Here is a 19,178-nt window from a genome sequence, read left to right on the forward strand (position 1 = left end):
GAAACCCCGAGGACAAACCATCCAGGAGTTTAATTTTCTTTTGCTGCAGGAAAGTCCTCCAGGAGCTGATGGCTGCAGGGAAGTCCTTATCTACATTGAAAGTATACATGGCAGCCATCTCTACTGGTCATGACCAGATTACTGCTGCGTCACATCCTCTAGAATCACTATTTGTAACGGTCGTCGTAGTGAATGGACCAAGGCGCAGCAGGTACGTGAATGCTCATGTTTATTTTACAAAATAAAACACAAAAACAATGAACGGACGACAAACAGTCTTGCAGGCAACACACAGCTATGCAAAGAACAACTTCCCATAAAACCCAAACAAAACACACCTCTTCTATATAGGACCTTCAATCAGAGGCAATGAGGAACAGTTGCCTCCAATTGAAGGCCAAATCAATAAACTAAACATAGAACCTAAAAGACTAGACTAGAACATAGACCAAAACCCCGGAATACATAAATCAAACACCCCTCTACAAAAACACACACGCCTAACCACATAAAACAAATACCCCCCTGCCACGTCCTGACCAAACTACAATAACAGATAACCCCTTACTGGTCAGAACGTGACAGTACCCCCCCCCCCCCCCCCCAAAGGTGCGGACCCCGGATGCACCTCACACAAAAAAAATTAACACAAAATAAACCCCCCAAATAAAGGGAGGGAAGGGAGGGTGGCTGCCGTCACCGACGGTTCCCGTGCTACACCCCCCGTCCCCAATCCTCCTACTGTGGAGGTGGCTCAGGCTCTGGCCTAAGTCCCCCACCTAACCTGTCCACCCCCGCTGAATACATATTTAATGTTACCCCTCCCGAAGTCTCTGTGCTATGGCGCATCGCTGAAGACCTCGGGCTGATGTGCGTTGCTGGAGACCTCAGGCTGATGCGCATCGCTGGAGACCTCGGGCTGAAGGGCGACTCTGGATGCGCCGATTCTGGACTGTCGGGTGACTCTCGCTGCGTCGGTTCCGGACTGTAGGGCGACTCTCGCTGCGTCGGTTTCGGACTGTAGGCCGTCTCACTCGGTTCCGGACTGTGGGCCGTCTCACTCGGTTTCGGACTGTGGGCCGTCTGACTCGGTTCCGGACTGTGGGCCGTCTGACTCGGTTCCGGACTGTGGGCCGTCTCACTCGGTTCCGGACTGTGGGCCGTCTCTCTTGGTTCCGGACTTTGGGCCATCTCTAGACGGGGCACTGTCGCCGGACACACTGGACGGGGCACTGTCGTCGGAAGCTCTGGAAGTTCTGGACGGGGTACTGTCGTCGGAAGCTCTGGACGGGGACTGCGCACTGAAAGCCTGATGCATGGGGCTGGTAGTGGAGATACCAGACTGGAGACACGCACCCCAAGGCTAGTGCGAGGAGCAGGAACAGGACAAGTTGGACTGGGCTGACGCACTGGAAGCCTGGTGCGTGGTGCTGGCTTTAGATGTGCCAGACTGGAAACACGCACCTCAGGGCTAGTGCGTGGAGCGGGAACAGGATACACTGGACCATGGGTAAGCACTGGAGGTCTGGAGCGCACCTCCTGCACAACCCGTCCGGGCTGGATGGTCATAGTAGCCCTGTACGAGCGGAGTGCTGGCACAGGGCGAACTGGGCTGTGCAGAGGCCTGATGGATGCCGTGCGTAGAGCAGGCGTAGGATAGCCTGGGCCTAGGAGGCGCACTGGTGGCCAGATGCGCTGCGCAGGCATCCTCCTACCAGGTTGGATGCCCACTATAGCACAGCACTTGCGAGGGGCTGGGATCACTCGCACCGGACTGTGCGTGCACATGGGCGAGATCGTGCGCACTTCCGCATACACCGGCGCTCTCTTCACCACACGCTCCCCATAATAAGCATCCCATAACGGATTTTGTAAAATTAACATGAGCATTCACGTAACTGCTGCGCCTTGGTCCATTCACTACGACGACCGTTACTAATAGCGATTCTAGAGGATGTGACGCAGCTGTAATCTGGTCATGACCCAAAGAGATGGCTGCCATGTATACTTTCAATGTAGATAAGGACTTCCCTGCAGCCATCAGCTCCTGGAGGACTTCCCTGCAGCCTCCAGCTCCTGGAGGACTTCCCTGCAGCCTCCAGCTCCTGGAGGACTTCCCTGCAGCCACCAGCTCCTGGAGGACTTCCCTGCAGCCACCAGCTCCTGGAGGACTTCCCTGCAGCCACCAGCTCCTGGAGGACTTCCCTGCAGCCATCAGCTCCTGGAGGACTTCCCTGCAGCAACAGAAAATTAAACTCCTGGATGGTTTGTCCTCGGGGTTTCACCTGCCAAATAAGTCCTGTTATACTCACAGACATAATTTTAACAGTTGGAAAACACTCTAAAGTTTCTCAATATAAATCTACCAATTATATGCATATCTTAGCTTCTGGGCCTGAGAAACGGGCAGTTTACTTTGGGCACGCTTTTCATACGGATGTGAAAATACTGCCCCCTATCCCAATGAAGTTACACTGAAGTGATAGATGTGCAGAAGATGAATGTGCAAGTAGAGATACTGGGGTACAAAGGAGCAAAAAAAGAAAATAACAATATGAGGATGAGGTGTGCTATTTACAGATGGGCTGTGTACAGGTGCAATGATCGGTAAGCTGTCACAAACCTGTCACAAATCGTTGTGACAGGAGGTCCGTTTCGATGAGGGAGTTCCCATGGTTGGGAGGTTGTTCTCTGTACAAGGTCTGAAAACACGTGATGCTGTGGCTAACTTGGAGCAACAAGTAGAACTGATTCTCTCTCTCTCTCTCTCTCTCTCTAGCGTGATCTTCCTAAAGTCCTGAGTGGATCAACGGAATTGGTGGAAACGCCTACAGCAGCCTCCCGTTGGGCCATCTGAGTGATAGGGCATCGACCCCCCGATGTGGGCCTGCTGGACCCTTTATGGAGAACCACATACGACAATTGGTTGAGTCTCACGATGCAAACAGATCGACGATGGTCGTTCCGAATCACGCCCAGATCATCTCCACTACCGTGGGCTGTATCCTCCAGTCTGAAGGAAGAGGGCTTCCTCTGGAGAGAAGATCTGCTGCCTGATTCTTCACCCCCGGCAGGTATATTGCTCTGAGGGATGTAAGGTGTCTGTTTGTCCAAAGCAGTAGGTCCCATTCTACCTGATGCAATGGCCATTGAGAGAGCCTTGTCATCAGTCCGCCCTGGCAGTTGTTTTGTTCAACCATGTTTGTGTCGTCTGTCCGTGTCAAGTTGTCCTGTCAGCACTGAGAGGAATATGAGATGTTGTCCTCTCAGCACTGAGAGGAATATGAGATGTTGTCCTCTCAGCACTGAGAGGAATATGAGATGTTGTCCTCTCAGCACTGAGAGGAATATGAGATGTTGTCCTCTCAGCACTGAGAGGAATATGAGATGTTGTCCTCTCAGCACTGAGAGGAATATGAGATGTTGTCCTCTGAGCACTGAGACGAATATGAGATGTTGTCCTCTGAGCACTGAGAGGAATATGAGATGTTGTCCTCTCAGCACTGAGAGGAATATGAGATGTTGTCCTCTCACCACTGGGAAGAAGTGCCGGAGTGCAAGATGAACCGGCCTTGAAGCTCCAGTAAGTTTTTTTTTATTTATTGAATATTCGAAACATACAATATACTTGCAGTGAAGCCGCTCAATAACGACATCATACCAGTCATCCAACAGATTCCCATTCAGAGCGTCACACAGAAGCATCCAGGGTCAATGCCCTGCTCAAGTGTATGTTGACCGATCTACCACCAGGCCAAAAAACGTGAACCCGAACCCTCCAAGATCCCCCCACAGTTCCCCAATAGCTGTCCCTCAACCATTCGAGACCACTCCCACAGTCCCCCCCCAGGAAGAGAAAAAAATACAGTTAATTCCATTCCCCACCCCCAAGAACCCCCCAATGCACCAACAACCAAGAGAATGAACTAATGAGAAAAATGGAAAAGACAGAAGAAAACAGCAAACAACAATGCAAAAAAAAATCAAACAAAATAATACATTTAAAACAAAGGACATCAAGGACAACTGAAATCATAACAGCAATGCCAACTGTATATGTTTGTGTGCATGTCTGGCACTATTACATGTATGTATGTGTTTGTTTGAATGAGAGTTTGTGTATATGCATGTGTACAAACACCTGCACGGCATCAGCCTCAGGCGAACCGGCATTAGTTGTAAAAACACTGCCACTTAGTGTCACTACCACATATCTACAACACATTAAGTGTGAGTCCTCAGGTCACTACTCTACTACCACATATCTACAACACATATTAAGTGTGTGCCCTCAGGCCCCTACTCCACTACCACATATCTACAATTCTGTGTTCTGTTAGACAGGTAACTCTTTATCCACAATATAGCAGGGGGTGTAAAGCCATAACACTTACATTTCTCCAGCAGCAAACTATGATCGATAATGTCAAAAGCCACACTGAACAGCCTCCACAATCTTCTAGGACTCTTACTAGAACGGGCCGCCTGGCCAAACTGAGCAATCAGGGGAGAAGGGCATTGGTCAGGGAGGTGACCAAGATCCCGATGGGCACTCTGACAGAGCTCCAGAGTTCCTCTGTGGAGATGGAAGAAACTTCCAGAAGGACAACCATCTCCGCAGCACTCCACCAATCAGGCCTTTGTGATAGAGTGGCCAGACGGAAGCCACTCCTCAGTAAAAGGCACATGACAGCTCGTTTTGGAGTTTGCCAAAAGGCACCTAAAGGACTTTCAGACCATGAGAAACAAGATTCTCTGGTCTGATGAAACCAAGATTGAACTCTTTGGCCTGAATGTCAAGCGTTACATCTGGAGGAAACCTGGTATCATCCCTACGGTGAAGCATGGTGGTGGCAGCATCATGCTGTGGGGATGTTTTTCAGCAGCAGGGACTGGAAGACTAGTCAGGATCGAGGGAAAGATGAACAGAGCAAAGTACAGAGAGATCCTTGATGAAAACCTGCTCCAGAGCGCTCAGACTGGGTCGAAGGTTCACCTTCCAACAGGACAACAACCCTAAGCACACAGCCAAGACAAAGTAGGAGTGGCTTCAGGACAAGTCTCTGAATGTCCTTGAGTGGCCCAGCAAGACCCCAGACTTGAACACGGTCTAACATCTCTGGAGAGACCTGAAAATATCTGTGCAGCAATGCTCCCCATCCAACCTGACAGAGCTTGAGAGGATCTGCAGAGAAGAATGGGAGAAACTGTGCCAAGCTTGTAGCGTTATACCCAAGAAAACTCGAGGATTTAATCGGTGCCAAAGGTGCTTCAACAAAGTAAAGGGTCTGAATACTTATGTAAATGTGATATTTCAGTTTTTTTTCATATACGTGTTGTAGATGTATATAATGAAAGTCCACTAATGGCATTCCACACTTTATTAATATTCAGAACTAAATATGTTTCATTAATCAATTCCTTTTAACAATCAGCACCTGTGTTTTCTCTGATATGGTGGAATAATGCTGATGGGAACATTCATGAGGTAGTGTTTTAATATTACTGATGGGAACATTCATGAGGTAGTGTTTTAGTAATACTGATGGGAACAGCCATGATGTAGTGAATGTTTTAATAATACTGATGGGAACATTCATGAGGTAGTGAGTGTTTTAATAATACTGATGGGAACATTCATGAGGTAGTGAGTGTTTTAATAATACTGATGGGAACATTCATGAGGTAGTGAGTGTTTTAATAATACTGATGGGAACATTCATGAGGTAGTGAGTGTTTTAATAATACTGATGGGAACATTCATGAGGTAGTGAGTGTTTTAATAATACTGATGGGAACATTCATGAGGTAGTGAGTTCTTCATGTCAACAACTTATCAAAGTTCTTAGAACGTCATCCCATTTTCATACTCATTTAGCTTGATGACTAGTACACAAATTAACTCAATGTAACACAGACAAAATTCAAGATGTTTCAAGGTTAGAATGAAGAAATGCACATTCTATTCATCTATTTAATCATTTACATTTAAAAAATATATCCAAAACATTTAATGAACATCAAAGGGTTTATACTTGTATCCAAAAACATTTTATTTTAATTACAATTTTATTTGAATCACAATCAACTCATTGCCCTTGTGGTTAGTGTCCTCCCTGAGATTGGAAGGTTGGTAGTTGGTTCCCCGCCTGAGTCATACCAAAGACTTTAAAAATGGGGACCAGGTGCGTCTGCTTGGCACTCAGCTTTAAGAAAATAGATTGGGGCTAAGCGTCCTGTCCACGGGGACTTGTACATTAAGCTGTCTTATGCTACAGAAAGGTTCACACCAGGCAAGGCCAAGGTAACTTACTTACTTTTATCCAGGCAAAGTTCATAAAGATGCACATTTTATGAATGTAAAAGAGGGCAAATCTTTTGAAAAACATTCTCTTATATAAACAAAAAATTTAAACACTATTTCAGTCAAAAACATGTCAGAACACAGCCTCTCTATTCTCTCATGTGATTGCAGGTCCTCTGACTGGGAAAATGTCTCTCCACAATTAGAACAGCGGTATGTCTTCTCCTCCTGTGTATTTATATGTATTTTTCATGGTCTTTCAGGTTCCATAACGGAGTAAATCTCTTTTCTCCTATGTGTCATCCCATATGTTTTCTGGATCCCTAATCAGTTAAAAGTCTTTCCACATTGGGAGCAGTGGTAAAGTGTGTCCTCTCATGTGATGTAAGGTCCTGTGATCTACAAAATCTCTTTCCACACTGGGAGCATTGGTAGGGCTTTTCCCCTGAGTGTATTCGTTTATGCCTTTTCAGGCTTCCTAAACGGGTAAAACTCTTTCCACAGAAGGAACATTGAAAACGCTTTTCTCCTGTGTGTGTCCTCTCATGTTCTTTTAGGTTGCCTAACGTGGTCAAACCTCTAGTGTTGGTTATAGTGTTGGTTATATCACTGTGACGCTCCAGGTACTGTGGAGGAGGTGACTAGTGTTGGTTATATCACTGTGACTAGTGTTGGTTATATCACTGTGACTAGTGTTGGTTATATCACTGTGATGCTCCAGGTACTGTGGAGGGAGTAGTGTTGGTTATATCACTTATATCAATATTAACCCAATGTTTATATCCCAGGACAAATTAACTAGCAACAGCAAGCTAGCTAAATAGGACAAATTAGCTAGCAACAGCAAGTTAGCAGGAAGTTTGTTTTGATATTTTAACCTGCGAGTCCTGATAGGGTCAGGTGTGGGGGGACAAAATCAACATGCGCGATAGTCTGGTCAGCATGTTAGCCCGGTGCAACATGGTTCAGTCCAGAGACAGGTATTTAGAGAGTTGGGGACAGCTTTCTGCGTTTACATAAAGTTATGGCAGCCATGTTAGCGCCCCCATTTACAATACATGGGGAATATTTAAATTATATAACTGAAGGTCTAGAATGATAACAATATTCAAATTCTAGAAGGTTGACCAACTCTCTAAATATACTTAACAAAAACATAAACGCAACATGTAAAGTGTTGGTCCCATTTTTCATGAGCTGAAATAAAAGATTCCAGAAATGTGTGTTTCTTCTCTCAAAATGTTACGCACAAATTTGTTTACCTTCCTGTTAGTGAGCATTTCCCCTTTGCCAAGATAATCCATCCACCTGAAAGGTGTGGTATATGAAGAAGCTGATTAAACAGCATGATCATTACACATTTCCACATTGTGCTGGTGACAATAAAAGGTCACTAAAATGTGCAGTTTTGTCACACAACACAGTGCCACAGATTTCTCATGGTTTGAGGGAGCATGCAATTGGCATGCTGACTGCAGGAATGTCCACCAGAGATGTTGCCAGCTAATGTAATATTAATTTCTCTACCATAAGCCGCTTCCAATGTAATTTTACAACATTTTGCAGTACGTCCAACCAGCCTCACAACCGCAGACCACATGTAACCACGCCAGCCCAGAACCTCCACATCCGGCTTCTTCACCTGCAGGATCGTCTGAGACCAGCCACCTGGACAGCTGATGAAACTGAGGAGTATTTCTGTCTGTAATGAAGTCCTTTTGTGGGGAAAAACTCCTTCTGATTGGCTGGGCCTTGCTGCCCAGTGGGTGGGCCAGTCTCCCGAGTGGGTAGACCTATGTCCTCCCAGGGCCACCCAAGGCTAAAATGCATAGATTAGGGCCTAATTAATGTATTTCAATTGACTGATTCCTTATATGAACTGTAACTCAGTAAAATCGTTGAAATTGTTGCGTTTATATTTTTGTTCAGTGTATATAGTAATAATTTATTGCATTTCAATAGCACTTTTTATAACAATCTTATGTCTCAGGTTCAGCATCATTTAACTACCTCCATGTTTTGAGGATATACAGTGTTATTTTACAATTACATTGTTCACAAACAAAGGAGTTGGGTTCTGATGGGGTACGACAGTTGAACTAAGTTCAGTGGACATTTTTTAAGTTATATTATCCAAGAATCAATGGCGAGGCCCAGAGCCAACGATACATTAATTCATCAAGGGCAGTTTGTGGCCCTGCTTTTAAGACGGTGCTCACTGGTGTTAATCAGATCTTCAGTCTCCTCTTCCTCTCCTTCATCTCCCAAAACATCTTCCTCATCCTCTTTTCTTAAGATAGCCTCCTCTGACACTCCAATGGGTTCTTTCTCTTCTTTCACTATAACATCCTCCTCCTCTTCTTTCAATCTTATGGCCTCCTCTTCCTCCTCTTTAATTCTGGAAGCTTCTACCTCCTCTTCTTGCACTGTGACAGCCTCTATCCCCTCTTCATCTTTCACTCTAAAAGGTTCTTTCTCGTCTTTCACTGTAACATTATTCTCCTCTGTTTCCAATGTGATACTGATAGCCTCCTCATCCTCCTCTTTCATTCTGAAAGCTTCTTCCTCTCCTTTTACTAAAACATGCTCCTCTTCTTCGTTCACGGCAATATTCATCCCCAGAGCTTCTTTCTCCGTCCTGTAGACCTCCTCTTCTTTAGCAGAGGGGTAGTAGGTTAGTGAGCTCATGGTCAAGGATGTTAGCTAGCTAGTTAGTTAGTTGCACATTTATCTTCTGCACATCCTACCATTCCAGTGTTTAATTGCTATATTGTAATTACTTTGCCACCATGGCCTATTTATTGCCTTACCTCTCTTATCCTACCTCACTTGCACATGCTGTATATAGATTTTTCTACTGTATTATTGATTGAACTGTTCACAAAGAAAAACTTTTACTTGAGAGAGGAGTATCCCATAGCCAGATAGCATTCGCTATAAATTATCGTTCAGTTTGGTCCCTATGACGAGGTTCTAATCTCGTTCCTGGTACTTCATAGTACAAACACACCAACTCATCCAATGGCATATATCAATTGTCAACTCTAGATACTCCCATCTAAAGTAAAGCCCCTCTTGACCCCACTCCTGGACAAGCTCACTGAGGGGAGTGAGCCTCTAGGTCATACACTATCCCAGGATAAGTGCAACATCAGAGAGGACATACAATGGTTCCAGACACTGCCATACACCTCCCCTCAATGCCAAAGGAGGGAGTGACTTGTGCACAGACATTGTGGAGACAAGTAATTGGTTCCCCATTAATCACGCCATAGGTGGCACAGTTGGTAGAGCATGGTGTTTGCAACGCCAGGGTTGTGGGTTCGATACCCACGGGGGACCAGTACGGAGATAAAATGTATGAAATGTAAGCATTCAGTACTGTAAGTCGCTCTGGATAAGAGCATCTGCTAAATGACTAAAATGTAAAAATGAAGACAATGTTCCATTCTGTCCTCTTCCCTTTCTGATATTCTGCATAGCACCAGGGACATATGAAAGACAAGCCTGACCTCTCCCCTCTCTGGGCCCCAGGTGACTGAGCCCCAGCTGAGGGAGAAGTGCAACTGCCAACACCAGAGTCCAAAGGGATACATTCTGTTGTGTCTTTGGCTATGCCGGATTAAGTGATATGACATGCTATTCTATAAAATCCTTTCTCTGTAATTAATATCCCCTGATTCGCTAATCATGTAAATGTAATTAACTAGAAAGTCGGGACACCACGGAAGAGTGTTTATAGAGCCGTTATCTTACGAATAAACTCTTAAAGACTTTAATATTTTACATCGATAGCCGTCAATATTAATCCTCATTTTATTTTCAGTCTCATAATGAAAGTTGTAAATTCTTGGTTTTCTTCACGAACCCTGGCTAACAAGTGGAATCAGCAATCCAAAATTGGGTTTAATTATTTATTTACTAAATACCCAACTAATCACACAGAATTACATATACACAGAATACAAATGATGTCGGTAGATTGGTCGTAGATGCTGGCCGGGTTGGACAACAGATCTTCCTGTCCTCAGAAGAATGTCAATGGTGTTAAAGTGGATACGTTGTAGTATCTTTGTCTGTGGTAGACTGGATCCGTCGTCCGTCCTTTCCTAGCCCACGTCTACAGCGGCCGCTGCTAACTCAACGGCTAGGAAGTATCACTTCTGTAGTGAATAAGTTCAAAGTTCATACCATTCACAACCAAAGCTCACGTTGGCTTAGTTCTGTACTTGACATGTGTGTTCTTGTAACGCAGAGGCTGCAGACCTCACGTAGTGGAACCCACTGGTTACATTGTGTCATTGTCTTATATAGTGGCGAGGGGAGGAGGGTGTGTTTCATCATTTATAACCCCTGTCTCATCACAGGGGCGGGCCACTGATCAAGCAGGGCACTTTCCTTATGAAAACCCAATTCTCTCAATTGGAAGCTAAAATTACATTTAATCTCCTAACAAACTATTTCAATAACAAACATTTCAATTGCATAACAATTCCATGTGACTCTGATAACTAGAGGGTGTATACTTTCCCAGGTACAGTTTATGTCGTCCTGTCATCAGTCATAATGTCTCAGATGACAACCGAACTGACATCCATACTCATTAAGTTCCAAAGCATATTTCCAGCTGGTTTTATTACCAAAATATGGTTCCTTTTCCCCATTTGTTTGATGTTCCCAGACTCTCTATATTCAACAAAGGCTATTCAACAGTCCTTCAGTAGGGTCAGAAAGAGAGGGGAAGGGAGAAAGGTATTTATGGGGGGGTCATAAACCTTACCCACAGGCCAACATCATGACAATTCTAATGACAAGTATCTCACATAAGCATATTATACAAATAAAAGATCTTAATTATCTATGTTACCCAACTAATTCTGATTCATCCGCCACATCTAAAAATATTTTCATTATTATTCTCACAATGTCAGACAGACATTCTCAACAGATATTTCCCCATTCTACGCTTGACAAGAAGTTCCCTCAGTCCACCACGTGGCACTGTGCTTACACATGGTAACGGCTGTGCGTTTAATTTACCCTCTCTCTCTCAAGCAAACGTTCATGTCGATAAATCTCACGCTTTGCGTGGAAATTATCCCACGCATTTGGTTTTACGCACAGATTTGTATAAACGAGGCCCCAGATCTGAATCACATCCGTGACCCATTGCGAGATCTGAAAACAGCAGTTGGTGGAGGGCAACTTAATAGACTAGTCCTGTCCAGGGGAAGAACTTGTACATCAAGCTGCCTCACACTACAGACACAGGAGATAGGCTCCTGTTACTATGAGCTGTTCAGCCTCCGACCGCAAGGTACTACAGAGGGTAGTGCATACGGCCCAGTACATCACTGGGGCTAAGCTGCCTGCCATCCAGGACCTCTACACCAGGTGGTGTCAGGAAGGCCCTAAAAATTGTCAAAGATCCCAGCCACCCCAGTCATAGAATGTTCTCTCTACTACCGCATGGCAAGCGGTACCAGAGCGCCAAGTCTAGGACCAAAAGGCTTCTCAAAAGTTTTTACCCCCAAGCCATAAGACTCCTGAACAAGTAATCAAATGGCTACCTGGACTATTTGCATTGTCCCGACCCCCCAACCCCTCTTTTACGCTGCTGCTACTCTCTGTTTATCATATATGCATAGTCACTTTAACTATACGTTCATGTACATACTACCTCAATTAGCCCGACTAACCGGTGCCCCCGCACATTGGCTACCCGGACTATCTGCATTGTGTCCCGCCACCCACCAACCCCTCTTTTACGCTACTGCTACTCTCTGTTCATCATATATGCATAGTCACTTTAACCATATCTACATGTACATACTACCTCAATCAGCCTGACTAACCTATTTTTTACTTAAAATCGCACTGTTGGTTAGGGCCTGTAAGTAAGCATTTCACAGTAAGGTAAACATTGATTTGATTCTGATTTTAGACATGATCATGTCTCCAGATGAAAAAACATCCACAAAAGTAAACCTATGTTTTTTTATGATTTCATATAAACAATATGATTTCATTTGGCAAGAACAAAAACACACATTCTCAGTCAAAAACATAAGTCAGAACACAGCCTCTCTATTCTCTCATGTGATTTCAGGTCCTCTGACTGGGAAAATGTCTTTCCACAATGAGAGCAGTGGTATGTCTTCTCCTCCTGTGTATGTACCCTCTGATGTGATTTCAGGTTCCCTAACTGAGTAAAACTCTTTCCACAGTGGGAGCATTGGTAGGGCTTTTCTCCTGTGTGCGTCCTCTCATGCCTTTTCAGGCCTTCAAACAACCTAAAACTCTTTACACAGTGGGAACAGTCGTAGGGCTTTTCTCCTGTGTGTACTCTCTCATGTAACTTCTGGCTCCCTGAGCAGATAAAAGTCATTCCACAGTGGGAGCAGTGATAAGGCTTCTCTCCAGAGTGTATTCTCTTATGTATTTTCAGGCTCCCTAACTGACTAAAACTGTTTCCACACTGGGAACATTGGAAAGGCTTTTCTCCTGTATGTGTCCTCTCATGCTCTTTTAGTTTTCGTAACTTAGTAAAACTCTTTCCGCAGTAGGAGCAGTGATGTCGTTTGGCTGGTTTGGGCGTCTCTGGGTCTGGTTCCCCTGAAGGACTCTTCCTGCTGTCAGAGGGAGAGTCTGGTCTCTCTCCTGCCAAAGACAAACAGATTATATTGTTAAACAGAGGCCTGAATGAAACCTCCACATGATAAAACTGTCTTCCTATGAGGTTTAATCTAGACTACATCCCTCAATAACCCAAGGTCAGTTTTCACAACATTACATCATTAAACGTAAACTTGGTGAGATTTTAAAAACAAATAATGTAGAGCTCCCAAATCTAATCTTGTTCTCATGGGTGTCATGTTTTGGTCGAAAAATTTACTAAAATGGTCGTAAAATGTACATTTCGACTCCCAAATCGAACCGCAAAGATGGTTGGAGGTCCACACATCAGAGAATGTTGGACTTGAATGGGAATATCTGTTGTTTTAAATTATACAGTCAATCCTCCATAAGAAACCTGTTGAAATCATAAAAATAAACAGAATAGAGAGGACCATTTATGTTGACATTCAACGGTTGGACGGACCGGCGGCCATCTTTGTGGTAGTAATTAGAAGTTAAAATGTAAATGTCATTACAATTTCAATGATGTACTGCAGTAGTCTGAAGCAGAGGTGCAAAGCACTTAACTAAAAATACTTTTAAGTACTACCTAAGTACTTTCCCTTGACATCCAAAAGTACTCGTTACATTTTGAATGTTAGCATGACAGAAAAATGGTCCAATTCACACACTTATCAAGAAAACATCCCTGATCATCCTTACTGCATCTGATCTGACAAATACATTGTTTGTAAATTACGTCTGAGTGTTGGAGTGGACCCTGGCTATCCATAAAATAATAAAACAAGAAAATTGTGCGGTCAGGTATGCTTAATATAAGGAATGTGAAATGATTTATACTTTAACTTTTTATACTTAAAGGTATATTTTAGGAATTACATTTACATTTGATACTTTAGTATATTTAAAACCAAATACTTTTAGACTTTTACTCAAGTAGTATTTTACTCGGTGACTTTCACTTGAGTCATTTTCTATTAAGGTATCTTTACTTTTACTCAAGTATGACAGTTGGGTACTTTTTCTACCACTGGTCTGAAAGGACAGGTCCATTCTATGAATTCTATGTGTATAATTGAAATGACACCCACCCTGTATTCAACCGATGGCAGGCAAGACCCAAAAACCTCAGATGATGTAAAGTAGAGTCTAAACTACAACATGTGCAAACATGGAGTTTGCACGTTTTTAGATAATTGACATTAAAAAGGTTAAAAATGTAATAATTCTTTTTTGGACGGGGGGGATTATAAAACAGTTTAAAAACCCTTTTTGTAAGCTTTTAAATGATACCAAACTCAACCGTTTGTCTATTCCAGTGACTAAAACATGGATGTCTCATGGTATGGTGGGGAATACAAAATGAGTCAACTTTAAAATGTTTTTTAACCTTTATTTAACTAGGCAAGTCAGTTAAGAACAAATTCTTATTTTTAATGAAGATCTAGGAACAGTGGGTTAACTACCTTGTTCAGGGGCAGAACGACAGATTTTCACCTTGTCAGCTCGGGGATTCGATCTTGCAACCTTTTGGTTACGAGTCCAACGCTCTAACCACTAGGCTGCCTGCCGCTACCTGCCGCCCCCACATCTCCTGAATGTTTTGCCATTCAGGTCCAAAAAGGTCACTTTCTGACCACTTCTTCCATGGGCAAACATCTATGGACACTCAACAGGGATGCTGTCAAAAAAGTGATTGAATTGAAATGGCTACATCCTCTATATCGACAACAGGGCTAGGCTACATCCTCTATATCTACAACAGGGCTAGGCTACATCCTCTATATCTACAACAGGGCTAGGCTACATCCTCTATATCTACAACAGGGCTAGGCTACATCCTCTACATCTACAACAGGGCTAGGCTACATCCTCTATATCTACAACAGGGCTAGGCTACATCCTCTATATCTACAACAGGGCTAGGCTACAACCAGAACGTATTAAACTGAGAACTCATTAAAAGATGCCAAAAAATTAAAGTTGTCCATTTCTACTTATAAAACGGGTCATATCATTAAAAAGTACCTAGAGTCCGTGTGAATTGTTTGAAGAGTAGGCTATATCATTACAAATGATATGTCTAAAAATGAGCTGGAACAGAAAGGCTACTTTTGAGATATTAATATATAAAAATACATCTCATAATCTAGACTCTATATATTAGAGCACACTATAAGGAACATAATGACTCCAAGATAATCTAGACTCTATATATTAGAGCACACTATGAGGAACATAATGACTCCAAGATAATCTAGACTCTATATATTAGAGCACACTATAAGGAACATAATGACTCCAAGATAATCTAGACTCTATATATTAGAGCACAATGTAAGAAGTATAATGACAACAAGATGATGTCTGTATCATGTTCACAGATCATAGGTCTGAGAGTATAATGACTAGATGTTGTCTGTATCATGTAGGGGTCAGAGGTCATGGGGTCTGACAGTATAATGACTAGATGTTGTCTGTATCATGTTCACAGATCATAGGTCTGACAGTATAATGACTAGATGTCTGTATCATGTTCACAGATCATAGGTCTGACAGTATAATGACTAGATGTTGTCTGTATCATGTAGGGGTCAGAGGTCATGGGGTCTGACAGTATAATGACTAGATGTTGTCTGTATCATGTTCACAGATCATAGGTCTGACAGTATAATGACTAGATGTCTGTATCATGTTCACAGATCATAGGTCTGACAGTATAATGACTAGATGTTGTCTGTATCATGTTCACAGATCATAGGTCTGACAGTATAATGACTAGATGTTGTCTGTATCATGTAGGGGTCAGAGGTCATGGGGTCTGACAGTATAATGACTAGATGATGTCTGTATCATGTAGGGGTCAGAGGTCATGGGGTCTGACAGTATAATGAGTAGATGTTGTCTGTATCATGTAGGGTTCAGAGGTCATGGGGTCTGACAGTATAATGACTAGATGTCTGTATCATGTAGGGGTCAGAGGTCATGGGGTCTGACAGCATAATGACTAGATGTTGTCTGTATCATGTAGGGTTCAGAGGTCATGGGGTCTGACAGTATAATGACTAGATGTCTGTATCATGTAGGGTTCAGAGGTCATGGGGTCTGACAGTATAATGACTAGATGTCTGTATAATGTAGGGTTCAGAGGTCATGGGGTCTGACAGTATAATGACTAGATTTCTGTATCATGTAGGGGTCAGAGGTCACGGGGTCTGATAGGAGGCATGCACAGGTCATATAATGGCCCTTTTATCATGGTCTTCTCAAACATGGTTTGTGTTACAAATGTAAAAAACATATCGAACATACTTCCTCCAATGAGGTTTCTATGAGAGAATTGACAAAACAATATATTCTGAGATACGAAAAATATTATCGGCCAACGTTGGCATGGAATCGCGCTCCAGTGTAATGCAACGTAATTTGAGTCATGATAAGAGCAAGTCCATTCTGTGAGACATTAAAGATGGGATTTTGCGTGTAAATCCATTGTTAACGTGTTGTTGGTGACCCGCTCTTTGGTGGTATACACATCTTAGTTTTATCAATTCCTACATTAAACAACATATTCAAGCATAAACATTCAGTCGAACTTCGCTTTAAAACCACGCATTTTAAGACAGTACTTACTGGTCTTAATCAGATCTCCTGTCTCCTCCTCCTCTTTCAATGTGACAGTCATCTCCCCCTCCTCCTCTTTCACTCTAAAAACTGCATCATCCTCAGTCTCTTCCTCCTCTTCTTTAACTGTAACTTCCTCCTCCTCTTTCACTCTGAACGCGTCTTCCTCTTCTTTCACTGAAACGTCTTTCTCTTCTTCTTTCACTGAAACAGCCTCACCCTCTACTTGTTGTTGTATTGTAACAGCCTCCTCTTCCTCCTCCTCTTTAACGAGAGTTTCTTTCTCCGTCCAGCAGGCCTCCTCTTCTTTAGCAGGAGGAGAGTAGCTTAGTGAGCTCATGGTCGGAGATGTTAGCTAGCTAGGTGGCGTTCGTTAGCCTAGTAATAGGCTAATTTATCAAGCCAGCTAACTAACAACGTATATATGAAATGAAATGGGGAAACTAGCTAGCTATTAGACATACGTATTTTTAAAACACAGATGCAACTATACAACGATTTTTGTCTATAAAGGTAGTGAGGTGTCTGACTAGCTGTTGTTGTTGAAGGAACGTCCCGTCCACTAGATTATACGTCACACAGGCAGCGTCGCCTGAAAGACGCACACATCGCCGTCAGCTGACTGGAGTGGGAAACGCAGTTGAGATCAATGTTTATTTTATTTCCAGACAAAAAAGCTCATATTTTTCATTTCTTTCATCACATAATAATAAAATAATGGGCGGCAAGTAGCCTAACGATTAGAGCGGTTTCAATACCAGAGCTGAACAGGAAAACATCTGAAAGATTTGTTTATGTGTCCTTGAGCAAGGCACTTAACACTAATTTGCTCCAGGGACGCTGTACTACTGTGGCTGACCCTGTAAAACAACACATTACACTGCACTTATCATACTACTATGACTGACCCTGTACAACAACACATTACACTGCACCTATCATACTACTATGACTGACACTGTACAACAACACATTACACTGCACCTATCATACTACTATGGCTGACCCTGTACAACAACACATTACACTGCACCTATCATACTACTATGACTGATCCTGTACAACAACACATTACACTGCACCTTTCATACTACTATGACTGACCCTGTACAACAACACATTACACTGCACCTATCATACTACTATGACTGACCCTGTAAAACAACACATTACACTGCACCTATCATACTACTATGTCTGACCCTGTAAAACAACACATTACACTGCACCTTTCATACTACTATGACTGACCCTGTATAACAACACATTACACTGCACCTATCATACTACTATGACTGAACCTGTACAACAACACATTACACTGCACCTATCATACTACTATGACTGATCCTGTACAACAACACATTACACTGCACCTATCATACTACTATGACTGACCCTGTACAACAACACATTACACTGCACCTATCATACTACTATGACTGACCCTGTACAACAACACATTACACTGCACCTATCATACTACTATGACTGACCCCGTAAAACAACACATTACACTTCACCTATCATACTACTATGATTGATCCTGTACAACAACACATTACACTGCACCCATCATACTACTATGACTGACCCTGTACAACAACACATTACACTGCACCTATCATACTACTATGACTGATCCTGTACAACAACACATTACACTGCACCTATCATACTACTATGACTGACCCTGTAAAACAACACATTACACTGCACCTATCATACTACTATGACTGATCCTGTACAACAACACATTACACTGCACCTATCATACTACTATGACTGATCCTGTACAACAACACATTACACTGCACCTATCATACTACTATGACTGATCCTGTAAAACAACACATTACACTTCACCTATATGGTGTTTTTGTATATTATTAGGAGATGTCCAAAGGAAAGCATGTGTTGATTGATTAGTGCAGATTTGTAATGAGTATCAATTTAAAGCATATCACCAGACTGCATACAAAAGAGGCACTGCATGCAAGTTATACTAATCTCACTGCAAATGGTGAGGGGGACCCCAGAATAATAATTTCTGTTGTAAAGAAATTAGTTCAACCACCACATTCACAACCCCAACTTCTGTCTCTGAAATGATCCATAATATGAGGTCAACTACCTGTCCCTTGGACCCTGTTCCCACAGGACTCATAATAGTTATCATGTTGATGTCATATTGACAGAGTTGTTGTGAAGATGGGGAGGGGGTATGTCTGTTATAAAAAGATGTCCTGCGTTTATGACACAACAAAATCAACTGTACTAGTTGTTCAGGCTGTGGTCTGGTCCAGTCTTGATTACTGTCTGGTAACAGGGTGAGGTGCAGCAAAGAAAGACCTTGTAAGGCTGTAGGCTGTAAGGCTGTAGCCTGTAGGCAGTAGCCTGTAGGCTGTAACCTGTAGGCTGTAGCCTGCGTGCACCTTTCATGAATAGTGTCACGTTTCTGACCAGTAAGGGGTTATCTGTTATTGTAGTTTGGTCAGGACGTGGCAGGGGGGTATTTGTTTTATGTGGTTCGGGTGTGTGTTTATGTAGAGGGGTGTTTGATTTATGTATTCAGGGGTTTTGGTCTATGTTAGTGTATTTTCTATGTTCC

General features: G+C 42.9%; 1 protein-coding gene across 1 annotated transcript; it reads right to left on the reverse strand.

Moving 5' to 3' along the window:
- Positions 1-10,204: 10,204 nt before the first annotated feature.
- Positions 10,205-17,122, reverse strand: LOC123732448 (uncharacterized). Its single transcript, XM_045711590.2, has 2 exons — positions 16,577-17,122; positions 10,205-12,964 (listed from the first exon to the last, which is right to left on the reverse strand). The coding sequence occupies exons 1-2, from the start codon at positions 16,905-16,907 to the stop codon at positions 12,363-12,365; spliced, it is 933 nt and encodes a 310-aa protein (XP_045567546.1). The 5' UTR covers positions 16,908-17,122; the 3' UTR covers positions 10,205-12,362.
- Positions 17,123-19,178: the final 2,056 nt, after the last annotated feature.

This window comes from Salmo salar, chromosome 02 (assembly GCF_965601325.2).
Source record: "Salmo salar chromosome 02, fSalSal1, whole genome shotgun sequence".
Lineage (NCBI taxonomy): Eukaryota > Metazoa > Chordata > Actinopteri > Salmoniformes > Salmonidae > Salmo > Salmo salar.